Source organism: Corylus avellana, chromosome 1, assembly GCF_965113065.1.
Source record: "Corylus avellana chromosome 1, dhCorAvel1.hap1.2, whole genome shotgun sequence".
In the NCBI taxonomy this organism is placed as follows: Eukaryota; Viridiplantae; Streptophyta; class Magnoliopsida; order Fagales; family Betulaceae; genus Corylus; species Corylus avellana.
Genome location: NC_142490.1, coordinates 35,742,578 through 35,758,361, shown reverse-complemented (window position 1 = coordinate 35,758,361; position 15,784 = coordinate 35,742,578). Strand labels below are relative to the sequence as shown.

Sequence of the window (15,784 nt, the reverse complement as noted above, 5' to 3'; positions counted from 1 at the left end):
CGAATGGGAAATAGAGAAATTAACCGTCGTAGCATGGAATAATGTTTTTATTTTTTAATGTTGTTTTGTTATGAACTATTTGAAAAGCTCTAATGATTTATTTGAATGTTATTTTTTTTACGTGTTGATTTGTGTGCTAAGGTGAATATATTATAATATTTCATAACTACGTAGATATCTTTTTTTTTTCTTTTTTTTTATTGGGTGCTTATATATTTATTTTGTGTTTATTTCTTTATTTTTTTTTTCTTACAGACATGGACAATAGTGATTATAGCACTCAAAATGATACAAGTGATAGTGATAGTGATTATGGTTAAGAGGAAAATGAAAATGATGTTTTTTATTCTAACAGCTGCAGTAGTAGAATTTGTTAAGAACTATAATATGCTATATATTGCAAATGAACCTTGTAGGATCTCTTCTCAAACAGATTATAAGTGGGTTATAGAGATTCTACAAGGTAATCCTGATAGGTACAAACAAAATTTTAGAATGGAAATACACGTATTCAATTACTTGTGTAAAGAGTTAAAGGAAAGATATCATTTAAGAGGTACGAGGAAATTAACTGTTGAAGAGTTGGTGGCTATGTTTTTGAATACTTTAGGCCATGGGTTTGGGAATAGAATAATGCAAGAAAGGTTTCAACATTTAGGAGAAACAATTAGTAGACATTTTACTAGTGTTTTAATGGCCGTTTCGAGAATGACAATTGACATTATTAATCCTATTGATAGGGAGTTTAGGGGTGTTCCAAGCAAAATTCGTGATGATGAGCGGTATTGGCTATACTTCAAAAATTGTATTGGAGCCATTGATGGAACCCATGTGCCAGTTAAAATTTATCTATCAAAACAAATACCATATATTGGTCGAAAATGGACTCCTACTCATAATGTTATGACTGTTTGTGATTTTCGTATGTATTTCACTTTTGTTTGGGCTGGATGGGAAGGTACTACACATGATACACGTATTTTTTTTGGAAGCTATTCGAAAGGAATAATTATGATTTCCACACCCACTTAGAAGTTTGTATTTAATTAAAATAACAATTACATGAAAAAAAATATACTTTTCAATATTTTTTATGACTGTTTTTTGTATATTGTTTGTAGGAAAATATTACTTGGTAGACGCAGGATATTCTCACATGAAGGGATACATGGGGCCATACAAAGGGGAGCGGTATCATCTACCAGACTTTCGTCGCGGAAGCCAACTGAGGGGTATGCATGAAATTTTTAATCATGCACATTCATCACTTAGATACACTATTGAAAGAACATTTGGAGTTTGAAAAAATAAGTGGAAATTATTGCATTGCATGTCGAATTTTCCTTATGATAAACAAGTGAAGATCGTGGTGGCGTTTATGGCTCTTCATAACTTTATTAGGAAGCATGCAATAAAGGATGCTGAGTTTCAACCATATGATGATAATGAGGATTTACTACCTACTGACACTATAGGCGATAACGAAGCACAAGATGAGTCAAGCATACAACAATCATAGACGTCCAATGAAAATTCTATGAACATTGAGCGTGATAATATTGCTAATCTACTTATGACCCGTTAATTTTTTTTTTTTTTTAATGTTGTTTTGTTATAAACTACTTAAAAAGTTGTAAGGATCTTCTTGAATGTTGTTCTTTTTTATGTGTTAAATACTTTGAAGTGTTAAATACTTTAAATAATTTAAAAAAAGAAAGAAAGAAAATGATTGACATCACTTTTTATTACATATAAGTACAAAAAAAAGAAAATGTTGACGTTTTGTTACATAAACCATTACAAAATAATTTTTACTTGTGAAAGCTAACATTAAACATTTTTATATAAAAAGGTTATAAAATGGAAAAAAAAAAAAAAAAAATCATTAACAACCTTAGGCCTTTCACTACAAAAAAAACAGGTTTTCCCGGCGCCTAAACAACGCCGTGGAAGAGAAAAAAATGCCGGGAATACAATTCCCGGCGTTTGTTGCTAACACCGGCTTAAACAGTGTTGGTAATGCTGTTTTCCTGCGTTTTGGGCGACCGCCGGTGAAGAAAATGAATTCGCCGGTATCCTCTATTGACGCCGGCAAAAGAGGTTGCGCCGGCATCGACGGAGAACGCCGGCAGATGAGGATGTGCCGGCGTCGACAGATGAGGATGTGCAGGCGTCGACAGAGGACGCCAGCGAAGGTTGCTGTGCCGGCGAAGGTTGTTGTGCCGGCGTTTTGCTTTTATTTAATTGCTTTTGTTTTTTTTTCATCTGTACTCTTCTCTCACTATTGCCTGCTCGATGAACAAAGATAAACCAACATGGGAAGAAAGAGCAAGAGGCACCTCTAGGGGAGTGGCAATAAAGCGTCGATATAAGGGGTCTTTCACCAGAAGAATGTTAACAATGGGTTGATACAAATTCCTCTTCTCAATTGTAACAATATAAGACTTGGTAATATAAAAATGAAAACATTTTTTTTAGTATTCAAATCCAATATGAAAAATTGAGAAACAGTGACTAGTTAGCTGCTTCAGTCATCTCAAGCCTATAACTAAAATGAATACTTTTGGCACCTCATACACTTTGTCAAGTGAAATACATGTATCATTATGTAACAGATGATCTCATTCTATTTATCCTTTCGTCAAAGGGAAAACTTAATTTTTGTACATTTCATTAACTTTGACATTGCTTTAGCTGTCAATCAATAAAATCAATAATATTCATAAATTCTTACATTATAATTGTACATTAGCAAATTTGCTGTCTTCAGGTCCCTATGAAGTATGTTACTTTGATGCAAATACTCTATTCCCTTGCTGACATCAATTGCGAACTTTAGCAGCTGAGGGAGTTCCAAGATGTTATGATTCTTATGCAAGTAATCATACAGACTTCCTCCAGGCATATACTCTGCAAGCAAGATCAAAATCCATAAAATTGTATTTCAATTACTAAAAAGGAAAAATGACAAAAGACGAACCAAAAAAAAAAGCAACTAAATTTTTAGTTAAACAAATCCCTATAAGAGCCAAATCCCAAAGGTGGAAAAAGAAGTCCTGATTAAATTAAGAGCCAAATAACAAATTCCTCATAAACTCAACACCCAGAGAATAAAATGACAAAATAAAGAAAAGCAAGATACATGTTGTTACAAGAATGACATGTGGTTCAGCGAATGTTCACCAACTGCATCACTTACAATCCCAAATAAAGTGAAATTATATTTTGATCTTCCAGCTTAGCATTTACATTGTGAATTTGGGTGCCCACAGGTGAACCAATCTTTGTTGTCTTGTTATTAAAAGTGATGCTCTAAAATGATAGCTTTGGATGAGTAACTACATTATTATGACACAAAGGCTTAGAGTCCATATCATCACAATTAAAATACAGAATATTAAATCATTTAATAGTCACACGATACACATTGAAAAGCAAGAGGTATGCAACCTAGACCATTGGGTGAGTGAAAATAGTGAAAGACCCCTAATGTTGACGGCCACCAGAAAGACACAACACCCAAACAAATTTAAAAATTTTCTCAAGTTACACAATGAGGGCAGGAATTTCTTCCACACGAATCCTTCTACATCAATACATTTGTTAGGATTAGTTTGCGCCAAAAAAAACTTCTTTCAAAAAATATGCTGATGGAAATCGTGATATGAAACTTGGAAAAGTTTATCATGTCTTTTCAACCCACTTCAAGGAAAACTACTTTTCACATCTTAAATTTATTCTTTTTCCCTTGCAGCGTTAGATATAAAATCTGGCAGGGAGGTCATAAGAAACCATCAAAGAAGCCAAAGTACTAAGCAATACTTGTCTAATCCAAAGGAAAATAATTGAGTTTCCAATAAGAGATCCTACTTGTTACTATGCACAAATGTGGAGGCTTGGTACAATGCTTCTGTAGCCAATGCTTTTTCCACAGCTGAATGAGAACTTGAAGACCGCGACCATGATTCCTATATTTCCAAAGAAGGATATTTATTACACTTCTAGTGGTGTTCATCTTTCACTTATATGATAAGAAAAAAGATCCCAGGAAAGTCTTCTTAGTTGGAGCATTTTGACTTCTTTACAAAAGGGGCAGCACTGACTCCTTTTCAAGACTTATGTGAAAGGTGATGTCCATGTAAACTTGATATTAACTGGTTTTAAAGTTTTATGATCACTACGCACAAAAATGAAAAGCCATAAGGAACAATTCATCCAGGATATGATTTCAAGATCCAAAAATGATCCAGAAATGAAACCAAGTAACTAGATAATGTCACAATGAGACATATTACCTCACTTCTACCCCTGCGCATGGTCTATGAACCAATGTAATTTACACCATTTCCTAAACTAGACAAAACACATGGATCTTAAAACACACATTGATTTTAGACAATCTGGTTGAGTATACTGACAAACAGATACATACCATATTACTTCCCCCCGACAACACACACACAAACTCTTCATTCTTTCCATCCTTTTAGCCTTATTTTGGGGAGCAATAAAAACTATCAAATACATTCCAAGACATATAATGTTAAAAAAAAAAAAAATGGAAGGGAATCTATGGAATAAAATTAGACAAATATACAATAAACCTATATGAAATCTATAGTTGTGGGTTGCCTAATTAAAAATCCAAAATAGTGTGCACAAAACAAACCATGACAATTGTCATCCACAACTTAATAACCTTAAATACATAGATTATTCTGTTTCTTTTCAAACCACAGAAGTGCGAACAAGAAAATAGGAAATGCTTTTCTTGCAAAAGGAATTTTACTAAATTTCCACACAAAATGATGCGAAAGCTCCTTTATCAAGACACAAGAAACACACTGTGCGTCTGCACACCCCAACGTCATCCTATATGAAAATTATCTACAAATTTTTTATGTGCAGTGCTTATAAAAATAAATAAATAATATATCTTCCAGGATTAGTGCCATCTGTGGCTTCAAATGGGAAGAAAACACTCATGGCAATATTTCATTTATATGTGATATTAGAAATACCAAATATATGTGGTGTTGAAAAGAACCTTAAGAAAATGATACAAACATAAAGTCGATGAAATGATTTAGGAAATAGACTACCAACACAGAGTAGTACATAATTCATAAAAGACAAGCAGAGGAAAGAAGCTTACTTCACGCATTTTGTCAAGTTCAGGCCCAGACCTTCCTGCTAAAATAGCACAGTACCAAGTTGTCGTATCCACCCCTGCACGAGAATAGCCTCGAGCATCACAACCCAGCTCCATTGACGTCACGCTTAGTTGTGGAAGCTCTGAAAACACAACACAAGCCAAATCAATTAAGTGACTTTCTAATTTTATAAAATGTTAGCTTTATAAAAATTTGGCATCATATCAGCAAAGAAAGCTATGTTATACTACTGAATTTCAAGTTTTGATGGAAAGGAAAGAATAGATGGAAGAAAATAGGCTCTGATTGCCGGCTTTCTGCAACTGAATGATCAAAACCCCCCACATTTTCCAGATTTTTTCCAGCTGCAAGGTTCCCCACTTTTTCCTATGCAACTAGGGTAAAGATTTCGCAGAGAGAGAAAGCGGAAGAGGGGGTAGCAGGGATATGCTATTGATTTCACCCAAGAAAAGAAGAAAGAGCCAGTACGAAAACTATAAATAGTCTGCACTACTCTGTAGGGTATGGGAGTCTGGAGAGAACCGCCGCTGTGAATGAAGGAGATGAAGGGGTGGATTTGCGAAAATTGGGGAAATTTTGAGAAGGGTAGGTGAATTAAATTTTCACTCATTTCGGCGGCTAGCGCAAAAAATTTAAGGAAATGTCTGTTTTACCCTTTGTTATTTTAAAAATATCCTTATATTTTAAGGGTAATTGAATAATATGTTCAATTTAATAACATCACAATAATCAATTAAATATGAATATTAAATAATATAATCCTTATATTTCAAGGGTAATTGAATAAATATGTGCAATTTAATAACATCACAATAATCATTAAATATGAATATTAAATAGTAAAAGTGAATAATATTAATGCTTAATCATATAATCATTAGATCATGTTATATAAAATCAAAAATTGTACGAATTGTTAGAGATCATATGATAATACGTAGATCATGTCATCATATATTTAGGAATTATGATCATTATGACTCAAAATTATCATATTATTATATGATAATTGTTAGATCATATTATCATACTTAGGAATTAATCATATTATTATATTTATGATAATTGTTAATTAGATCATATTATCATATTTAGGAATTATGATCATTATGACTAATATTGATCATATGGTCTTAGATCTTGGACAACATGATCTAATGATTCATATGTAACTAATGATAATACTAAGATGTAATGATTATATTCATATCATATAGTAATAATATAAATCATACAACATATGGTCTTATGAGATTCATATGATGATATTTAAGAATTTGGATAACTATGAGTCATAATGATCATACTTATCATAGATAATCTTATAAGTCATAAGATATATGATATTATGAGGCATTAAAAATTTGAAATATTATCTTAAATTCCCTTAAACACATTCCATTGAAAATTACTGTGACCAAATTCATATATCCCTAATTGAAAAACCCAAACCAATATCTAGTTATAAAACAAAAACCAAAACCATAATATTGTTAGCCTCCAAGTCATGTCCAACGTAAATATAAAAACTTCTACAATCTACTACATTTTGCATCATTTGGTCAGGTGGAATGAGTAAGATCTTTCATCGTTGCCTAAAGTTTTCAAGTAGGGGTCTCAACTTTGCTATCTCTACCCTCAATGCCGCTATTTCTTGTGCATCTTCATGTATACAATAAACATTTAGAACATAGTTGACGAAACCAAATGAATGTAATACAACATAACATAATTTAGGAAATAGATGGATTATAATTTAACCTCTCGTTGTCGCCTCAACTCTGCTACCTCTAATCTTAGTGCCGCAAGTTCTTGTGCATCTTCTGGTGTAGAAGCATTGGCAATAGATTGTGAACTACCATGACCTGGAAGGGATGAAGGGGTAATCCCTAGTCCAAACCCACGCATGCGACCATGACATTCCTTACCCAAAGATTTTGAGTAGGCATCATTTTGATGGTACATCATGCTGCCTACTTGGGTACCCTCTTGCGAGTTTGGAGGCTCCTGCATTATGCTTTCCTCAACTTTAGACTGTAACCAAGTGAAGCCATGAAATACAGTAGTAAACACATTAAGCTTAGTGAAGAAATAAATAAAATTTAAAACAATACTAGTTAATTAGCTAGTGGTATTAAATATTACTTGCAACAATTCGTTTTGTCTTATCGTTCACATGCATGCCATCATTATGCTTATGTGTGTCAACAAAGACTGCAGGTCTGGTTGGTATAGCCCCAGTAGATTTCCTCTACACATTTCAATTTATCAGGTTTGTAAGCAAAATCAACAACTTCAACTGTACTACTAACTAAAAACCAAGTACCATTTCGTTGGCGCATCGAGCAAAGCTTTTTGCCCTTGATGCGTGCTGGATTTCTTGCTTTGATCGGCTCACCTTAGCAACTTGCGCCTTCTCCTACGTTGTCAATATAATAGTGGCAAACATTTATAATTCTATAGTTGTTTATAAATTATTTTTATAAGTTTGGTACCTGAACTTTTCCATCTTTCCAGTAGTTTACAAGATTCGCAAATTGCATGATATTAATTTTGGTTGAGTCAGCACTCGCCACAATTTCTGCAGCAGTTAATGAATTGCTGAAGTGAGTAGTCTTTAATGCATTCCGGTACTCTCGCAATTGCTTTCCCATATTTTGCAATACCCACTTCTTGATTTTCGAAGCTTGGCGTTCTGGTATGAAGAACTTTTTCTACAATCAAATAAAAAAATGAATGATGTTATTGTTGCAATTTTTAAAATTATTACAAAATATATAGAAGACGTCAACATAAAATGGAATTTTAATACTTGTATTAAGTTCCACGCATCCGCCTTGTGTCTATTAGGAACTTTCTTCCAATTCGCAACATCTATAGGCATAATGTTTTTATCCTTAACAAGTGTGCCAGCGAAAGTACTGAACTTCCCGCCTTGATCGCAAATTGGCTGACCCAAGGCATTAAATTCAATTATTACTTTTTCATCCTCCGATAAATTCCATATGCCTGGCATGCGGGTAACACCACGCCTTCTCTTGTTGCATGCAATGTGTAGAAAATAAAATTAATGTTAAGAATTCGAAAAATATATTTCAATTAATTTTAAAAATGCAACAATATGTTACACATACCGCTAGTGTTTACCTCCCCAGGCGTGGGAATTGTCTGCTTAGGATCCTCATTAGGGAGAAAAGCCCATAAATCATCGTTACTAGTAGCTCCTTGGAGTGAAGGTCCATCGCCTATGGAATCATGTTGTGTAGGGGCCTCCATAGGCTGCACAGATCGGGTAGTCCTCAATCGTTTGTTCGAGGCCATATGCCTACACCATTCAACATCATATCAGACTAATAGCACCAAAGTATGTAATAATCACAAAAAAATCATAGGAATCATGTGAACACTTACATCCACACTTTTGCATGGACAAATGAACATTTCAAAAGTGAATACATAACGATGACTATGTTAAGTCATCCTGACTTTCATCATGATGAATTTCATCTCTCAAACCCTTAGGGGTATCAAGTGTTATTCCTTCTATGCCATTTCGATCATATACAAGATTATCAATGACATCCTTAAGTACTCCCTCAATGTTAAGGTTGGAAGGTTCATTATCATTATAGTCATCCACATAATTTTCATTCACGTGCCCTTCACCAACGTCAAATACGTCTCTTGGTTTTGTCTTCACAACAACAACCCAATTCGGGTTTCTTTCATCAGCAACATAATATACTTGAGAAACTTGGGAAGACAATACGAATGGATCATCAGTAATCCGTTCCCTAGTGTGTATTAGACGCGAAAAATTCACAAGGCTATAGCCAAAGTCATCAATCTTGTAACCCCTGCTCGGAACAATGTTTGCCCAATCACACTTGAATAGTACATATCGTGATCCATCATAATATTGAACCTCAATGATGCGTGTTAGCTGGCCGTAGTATGTAGTGTCATCTTCAAATACACAAACTCCACTATTTTGTGTTGATTTGCCATTTTCATAATCTTTAATGCGAAACAGCATGCCATTCACAACATATCGCTTAAATTTTTGGGCTACTTTTATAGGACCTATAGAATAAGATGCAATTTTACCATCAATTTCAGTTCTTCAAAAGTCATCCATGTTTTGAACCTGATATTTGCACATTGTTATTTGCGATTAGTATAACAACTAAGTGTGTAATCTCGCAATATTAGTTATTTGACTTAAAAATAACACTTACATAGCCCCAGAACCAATCACAAAATTGATTTATGTGCAACTTATCTAATTCATTTGTCATTCGTCAATTCCTACGATTTTTCATTTTTAGCTCCTCCTTGTGCATCCTATATTTGTGGTGGCACCACAAATTCATGTTACGATTACTTTTTCAAAATGTAATGAATTTCTAAGTGTACAAATTAAAAATGAAGCTCACATGTGGAATGAAATGAAATCATCAGAGTTGAAGAGTATATATCGATGTGCCTGAGCCAATGATTTTTCATCAAGATTGAAACTCTTGACCTCTTCTCTAGCATCGTCATGATTTCTAATGGGTCTACTGAATACCGTTCGCGATGATTCCAAATAGCACGAACAAAACGTCAATAATTCTTCTACTATGCACCCTTCAGCAATACAACCTTCAAGTGACGCTTTATTGCGTACATAACCCTTATATCGATGTAAGCACATATATTAAATCAAGTATATAAGTATCATGTCAAATAAGAAAAAAATAATACTATTTTGCAATATAATAATTTCATACAATTCAAAGACATACATCCACCGATAGTGAACGGGTCCACCTAACCTACATTCAGTAGCCAAATGTACGAGAAGGTGTACCATCACTGTGAAAAATCCTGGTGGGAAGACCATTTCCAATTGGCACAGTATGTAAGAGATTCTAGACTCAACTTGATCCAAATCTTCCAATTTTAGGGTTTTTGAACAAATATTTTTAAGATAACCAGACAACTCAATTAAAGGTTTCACAACCTTATTCGGTAAGGATCCGCACAAAGCAATTGGTATAATTTGTTGCATTAGAATATGACTATCATAACTCTTCAAACCTACAATACTACATTCTTCAACTCTGATACAACGTGACACGTTTGAAGCATGTCCATCAGGCATTTTTACATTCTGTATAACTTTTAAAAAGTCCATTTTCTCATTCTTAGTCATTGTGAAACAGGCTGCGGGCAAATACGTTTTGTTTGCACCTTTAGGAATTGGGTGAAGTAGGAATTGTTTGCACCTTTATGTTAAATTATTAATGACAACAGTATGAATTTACAAATATAATATGTTAGTCATATAGTTAATTAAATCGTATATGATATTACTGAAGAAGATCAGAGCAAGATATTGATTTGATTTAGGAGTACTGTTGATTTGCAGAGATTTTCTAATATTTAGATCGTTTAGTTGAACTTAATTTTCAGGACGTTGATTTGCATAGATAAATATTAGTTGAACCCACTATCTTTTATTTTTATTTTATATTAAATTGTTAATCACATGCAACTGTAGGATTGTAGGAACTTACAAATATAATAGATTAGTCATATAATTATTTAAATCATATATGATAATTGATCGAAATTTAAGGAGAAAATCACGACCTTTAATTAATTTACGAAATTGAAACGCAACTGTGCAATATATTCTTCTCACAACATTTTCCCATAGCGTTGGTATATATATATAAAATAAAATAAAAAGATCGTGTTTAAGCCTTTTCATAGTGGGCAAGGCTTAGGTGCCGTTCAAAACGATTGTGTTTTGGTCAATAAAAATAATAATTTTTTACATTAAATATTAAAATAATTAATAATTAAAAAATAAAAATATTAAAAAACTAAAACTATTAAAAAATTAAAACAAAGAAAAGGAAAATTAAAATCAAAATCAAGGGGTGGCCTTGGGCCAAAATAGGGTGGCCGAACCACACCATTTTGGCCATGCCTGGGGTGGTCCAGCCACCCCAAGAGCCAAAAGAAAAAAAAAAAAAGAAAACAAAAAGGTTTGGTTTTGGGGGTGGTTGGCCTCCGCCCACCGTCTAATTCCTTTTCTCCTTTTCCCAATTTTTTTCATCTCTTCTGTTTCATTTCTTGACTTTCTTCTCCTTCTCTTTTCTTTATTGAATCCCCCTCTCCTTAGCAGATTTCATAAACACAGAGAGAGTAGAGGGAGAGGGTTGATCTGAGACAGAAATTGAGGGAGAGGGCGAGAAAGAGAGAGAGATGGGAGAGTCAGAGTTCACTGATCGAGATAGAAATTGAGGGAGGGCGAGAAAGAGAGAGATGGGAGGGTCAGACACAGTTTTTTAATATTTTTATTTAAGCATTATTGATTATTTTAATAATTAATGTAAAAGGTTATTTCTTTTATAAACCAAAACGCGGTCGTGTGCGGTAGTTTAAGCCCTGCCCTTTCATAGTCTGCAGAACTACAAAAAATAAAAATAAAATAATAACAATGCTTGCCAGCTGTTAAGCATTATACCAATAATGCTTGCCAGTTGATTTCATCCACCATGCAATTAGCTCCACGTGTCCAACTTGATTGAATAACTGCAGACCTATTTTTACTCTTCCTTCCTTCGAAACCAGACTTCCTTTTCCTTAATTCCTTTCTCTTTTCGCAAACCAGACTTCCTTCCTTCCTTTCTATTTTTGCAAACCAGACGTCGATCTCCTCCTTCTTCCTTTCTTCTCTCCCTAGTTCTATCACTTAGCTAGTTAGGCTTAACATCCTCAGATTAAACCCTACCAAAGAAACGCCTTACCCCAAAATGGACGGCGCAAGCGTTTTTTTGGCAAACGCGGACCCAATGACAGCGTTTCATCTAAAAACCCCGCCATTGCTGACCCATTAGACGGCGTTTCATCTATAAACGCCGCCATTGCTGGCGGCCGCACAAAATGCCGGAATTGGAAACGTTGGGAGAATCTGTTTTTTTTTTTTGTAGTGTTTATTGAAAAACATGTAATGATTTCACGTAAAATGACATATTTGGTGGGACTGATAATGATTTTTTTAGCCTATACTAAAAAAAATATTACATGTCCTTTATTGTCATTTTTGCAACTAAAAACACTTTTTAAATTTTGTTACCAAACATCAGTAATATCAAAAAAACATTTAAGACATGCAGGCCTTGTTTGGCAAGCCCATTTTTTGGATTTGTTTTGGGTTTTTTTAAAAAACCCATGCGAAATCGTGTTTAGCCCATTTGTCACAAAACGCAAGTGGAGTTTGATTCTGAAATGTGATCCAAGTCGAAAATCATGTTCGCCCAGTTCGCACACCCGAACCCCTATGAAAATCGACAGGCCCTGATTTTAAGGCCAAGTATTGAAGCTGGAATGAGGCTCAGATCCACTGGGTAATTAATGCCCACCCAACTAACCCCCACCCACTGCAATAGATTTTTTCTTGTTTATTAATTGACATGAGGAATTGAGGATCACAAAATCAACTGAAGTCAGTCGGCCTCGATAACCCTGCAGCAAGGAAATTGAAATCGTCTGCACCCAGACTTGCGCTCAACTCGCCTTGGGAAAAGAGACGCATTCACCACAAATGCTTGAATTAATCCTAACCATCAATCTTGTTGTTGGGTAATTCTATAGCTGACATGTGGCAGCTCTCTATGAACTCATCCCATGCAGAGACACAGCAAAACAAATGACAATGCTTTCTTGGGTTTATAATAAGGAATAAAATCATTTGTACAGATTTCCAACGGCTACAAAGCACGTGATCCTTCTGTTCTCCATGCGTTGGTTGCCGCAAAAGCTCATGAATGAGAAGAAAAGCGACAGTGAAGCGGGAGAGTTCCAACGTGCATCGAGGAGCATCCGATTGAGATTGAAAACTCATCACACCGTCTGTTTTCTGCGTAGAGGATTTCAAGATGGAATCGCATGCATGTTAAAGGGTTGCAGTTGCTGACCATTAACTCGCTGGATGGACGCCACCTCACCAATAAAGTATAATTTTGTCTATAATGAACGTTTAGATCTATCCACGTAGATGGTTGCCATGCACCTACACCACACCGAATCAAACTCTTAAGATTAGAACATTGCGAACCGCGTCTGATGTCGGTGGCCTTTCCTTCATTGTTTTTAACAAGCGTGGACCGTCCATGGTTACTGTTAGCACAACGTGTCACTTCCATTATCGTTGATTTGGTATGGTTTGATATCAATGTTTTGCAATGAATTTTCCCACTGCCATAGTTACACCCGTCTTCTCCATCACGAAGCCCAGCGTCTCTACAATCCGTATGCCCTCAACTCCTTCAACCCCGAGCCGCGCGCTAATGGATTCTTCATCAATACCTGGTACACATCCCCTGGAGCTGAGCTGATATGTGAATAGTTACCACTCCTTCATATATCTTCCCTCACAAAGACATGCAGAAGTCCATCTTCATAGACCTTTCTTCAGAGGGGTCTGTGGAATCCTGCGATATTTACTCCATTACAACTATTCCGCAATCACCTCGTACGCAACGGCGACCCTGTATCATTTCGGCATCTACGGACACGGGCACCCCTTCGAAGACACGGTTTTGGAAGGTTATAATCGCACTCCCTCTCAATTTCTATGTTCTTTTCTCGTCCAATTTGTTTAGTTTTTATCCCATTTCAAACCCACAGTGACCTATATTTCTGCAGACGTATTGGACAAGGAGTAGCAAGCGATCGCGGGATCCAGAGTCACCCATCTCCTACAAAAGGCGTAAGGTATGCCTCAAGCCTGCTATTGAGTTTTTTTTTTTGGTTGTTTAGCAGTGAAATACAATTCTTCATAACATGTAGACATGAAGATTTTTTTTTTTTTACGTTGGTATATTTCTGCATAGATGGAACCCGTTGAAGGCGAAGACCCATCACTTTGGTCTCCTGAGTTTGAACGTATGTTTGTGCAAATGTTGGTTGAGTTGGTCAATACGGGGAGAATAGTTAATGGGTCAGTTCATTTGAACTTGTGGTCGCCTATAGCTTCCCAGCTTTCTACCATGACCGGTCGGACCTACACTGCCGTCCAGTGTCGGACTAAATTTTCCAGACTTAGGATGAACCATCGTGACTTCTCCGACCTCCTCCAGCACAAAACTGGATTTGGTTGGGACCCAATATCAAACACAGTCCAGGGGACGGAGACCCAGTGGCAGCAGTATCTTAGGGTAAAGTTCGGTAAACCCTTCCCTACTTTTAGCAGTTCCCACTCTCTAATTTTAGGCCACACACAAACGTTTTTATTTTTTATTTTTTTGTGTCTGTCCTAGATCAAGCCGAAGGCTAGTCGTTTCCGAAGGAAGGGCTGTCCAAACTACGAAATGTTGGGTATACTCTTCAATGGCTCAACAGCCACTGGGGTCCTCCGCCATTCATCCGCTAGGACACCACCGAGTAGTGACGAAGAGGACGAGTTGAATGAGAAACTCTTGCGGTTTGGAATGCATGTTAGTCAAGGAACCAGTGCAGCTGATGATAACAATGTGAGTGGAGATGGTCTTGGTTCTGTGGGTGGTTCGAGTCAGGGGAGTGGCCAATCTCTTCCTCAAAATAGGGGTATAGTCATTGGGGGTAACGGACGTGGTAAGCGTCAAATTGACAATTCTGGGCCTAGCACAGAAAACAACAAGAGGAAAGGTAAGGGTATATCTCACTTAGACTCTCTTCGAAGTGATGCATTAAAAGAGTTTACTGAGGTTAGCCGTTTGAAGAAAGAAATCTTGTTACAAGATCAACTGCGAATGAGTAGTGGGGAAGGTAGTGCAGGTGCTGGAGGTAGTGGTGCATCATTTTCCAATGCCATGAGTAGGGCCATTGGCATGTTGGATGAGATTGCCCCCAACTTAGATGATGATAGGTATTTTAGGGCATTTGAGCTCTTTAGGGATGAGAATGTCCGCAATGGTTTTATTGCGCTACCTCCAGAAAGGAAGAAGTCCTGGATTGAGAAGTTGTAACTATGTTGTTGCACTTGTGGTTTTAGTTTGTATGCATGCTGACTGCTATGTCCAGGGTTGGACCGTTTCTAATGCTACTTGTGGCATTATTTGTTTTTTCAGCATGTTGGTATGGGTTTGTCGGCTTCTTTAATGTTGTTATGTCCTACTTCCAAGAACAATTGGCATGTAATATTTGTGCCACTGGCACCTTTTTATATTTGCTTGAACAATTGGCATGTAATATTTGTGCCACTAATGTGACATGTTTGATTTATCTTCTATACCTGCTTCTTGTTTATCTCATGGTTTATCCTCAACTTCCTGGATTTGTTATGGTTTGCTAGTTTATCTGGTTAGAAATCCTATGATTAATGTTAATACTTGTACCCTTCCATCTTCTAGTACATTGCATTAACATTAGAATGAATATTGTCATCTGGTGATAGTTATTTTATCCCTTGTATCTCGATTTCTAGACTTAGTTAGTTTACGCTTAAAACAATATAAGAGTTAAACACAAATTAGGAATAGGTCAAGTTCATAGGAATTATGTATGTTTAACAATATAAGAGCTAAACACAAATTACCACCCAATAGTTGAAGTTCATAGGAATAGGAAAATAT

The 15,784-nt window shown here is 35.8% G+C and overlaps 1 protein-coding gene across 1 annotated transcript; it reads right to left on the bottom strand.

The window, feature by feature from the left end:
• Window positions 1-6,923: 6,923 nt before the first annotated feature.
• Window positions 6,924-8,495, bottom strand: LOC132170375 (uncharacterized). Its single transcript, XM_088514953.1, has 6 exons — window positions 8,322-8,495; window positions 7,987-8,211; window positions 7,670-7,888; window positions 7,501-7,593; window positions 7,351-7,425; window positions 6,924-7,208 (listed from the first exon to the last, which is right to left on the bottom strand). The coding sequence occupies exons 1-6, from the start codon at window positions 8,493-8,495 to the stop codon at window positions 6,924-6,926; spliced, it is 1,071 nt and encodes a 356-aa protein (XP_088371079.1).
• Window positions 8,496-15,784: the final 7,289 nt, after the last annotated feature.

What these genes read in the sequence shown, in the direction of transcription:
- LOC132170375 (XM_088514953.1), bottom strand. Translation starts at nt 8,495, where the DNA reads ATGGCCTCGAACAAACGATTGAGGACTACCCGATCTGTGCAGCCTATG. An exon ending in GGAAAGATGGAAAAGTTCAG is followed by an intron (nt 7,594 to 7,669) that starts GTACCAAACTTA and finishes TTGACAACGTAG; the next exon opens with GAGAAGGCGCAAGTTGCTAA. An exon ending in CTCGATGCGCCAACGAAATG is followed by an intron (nt 7,426 to 7,500) that starts GTACTTGGTTTT and finishes TGAAATGTGTAG; the next exon opens with AGGAAATCTACTGGGGCTAT.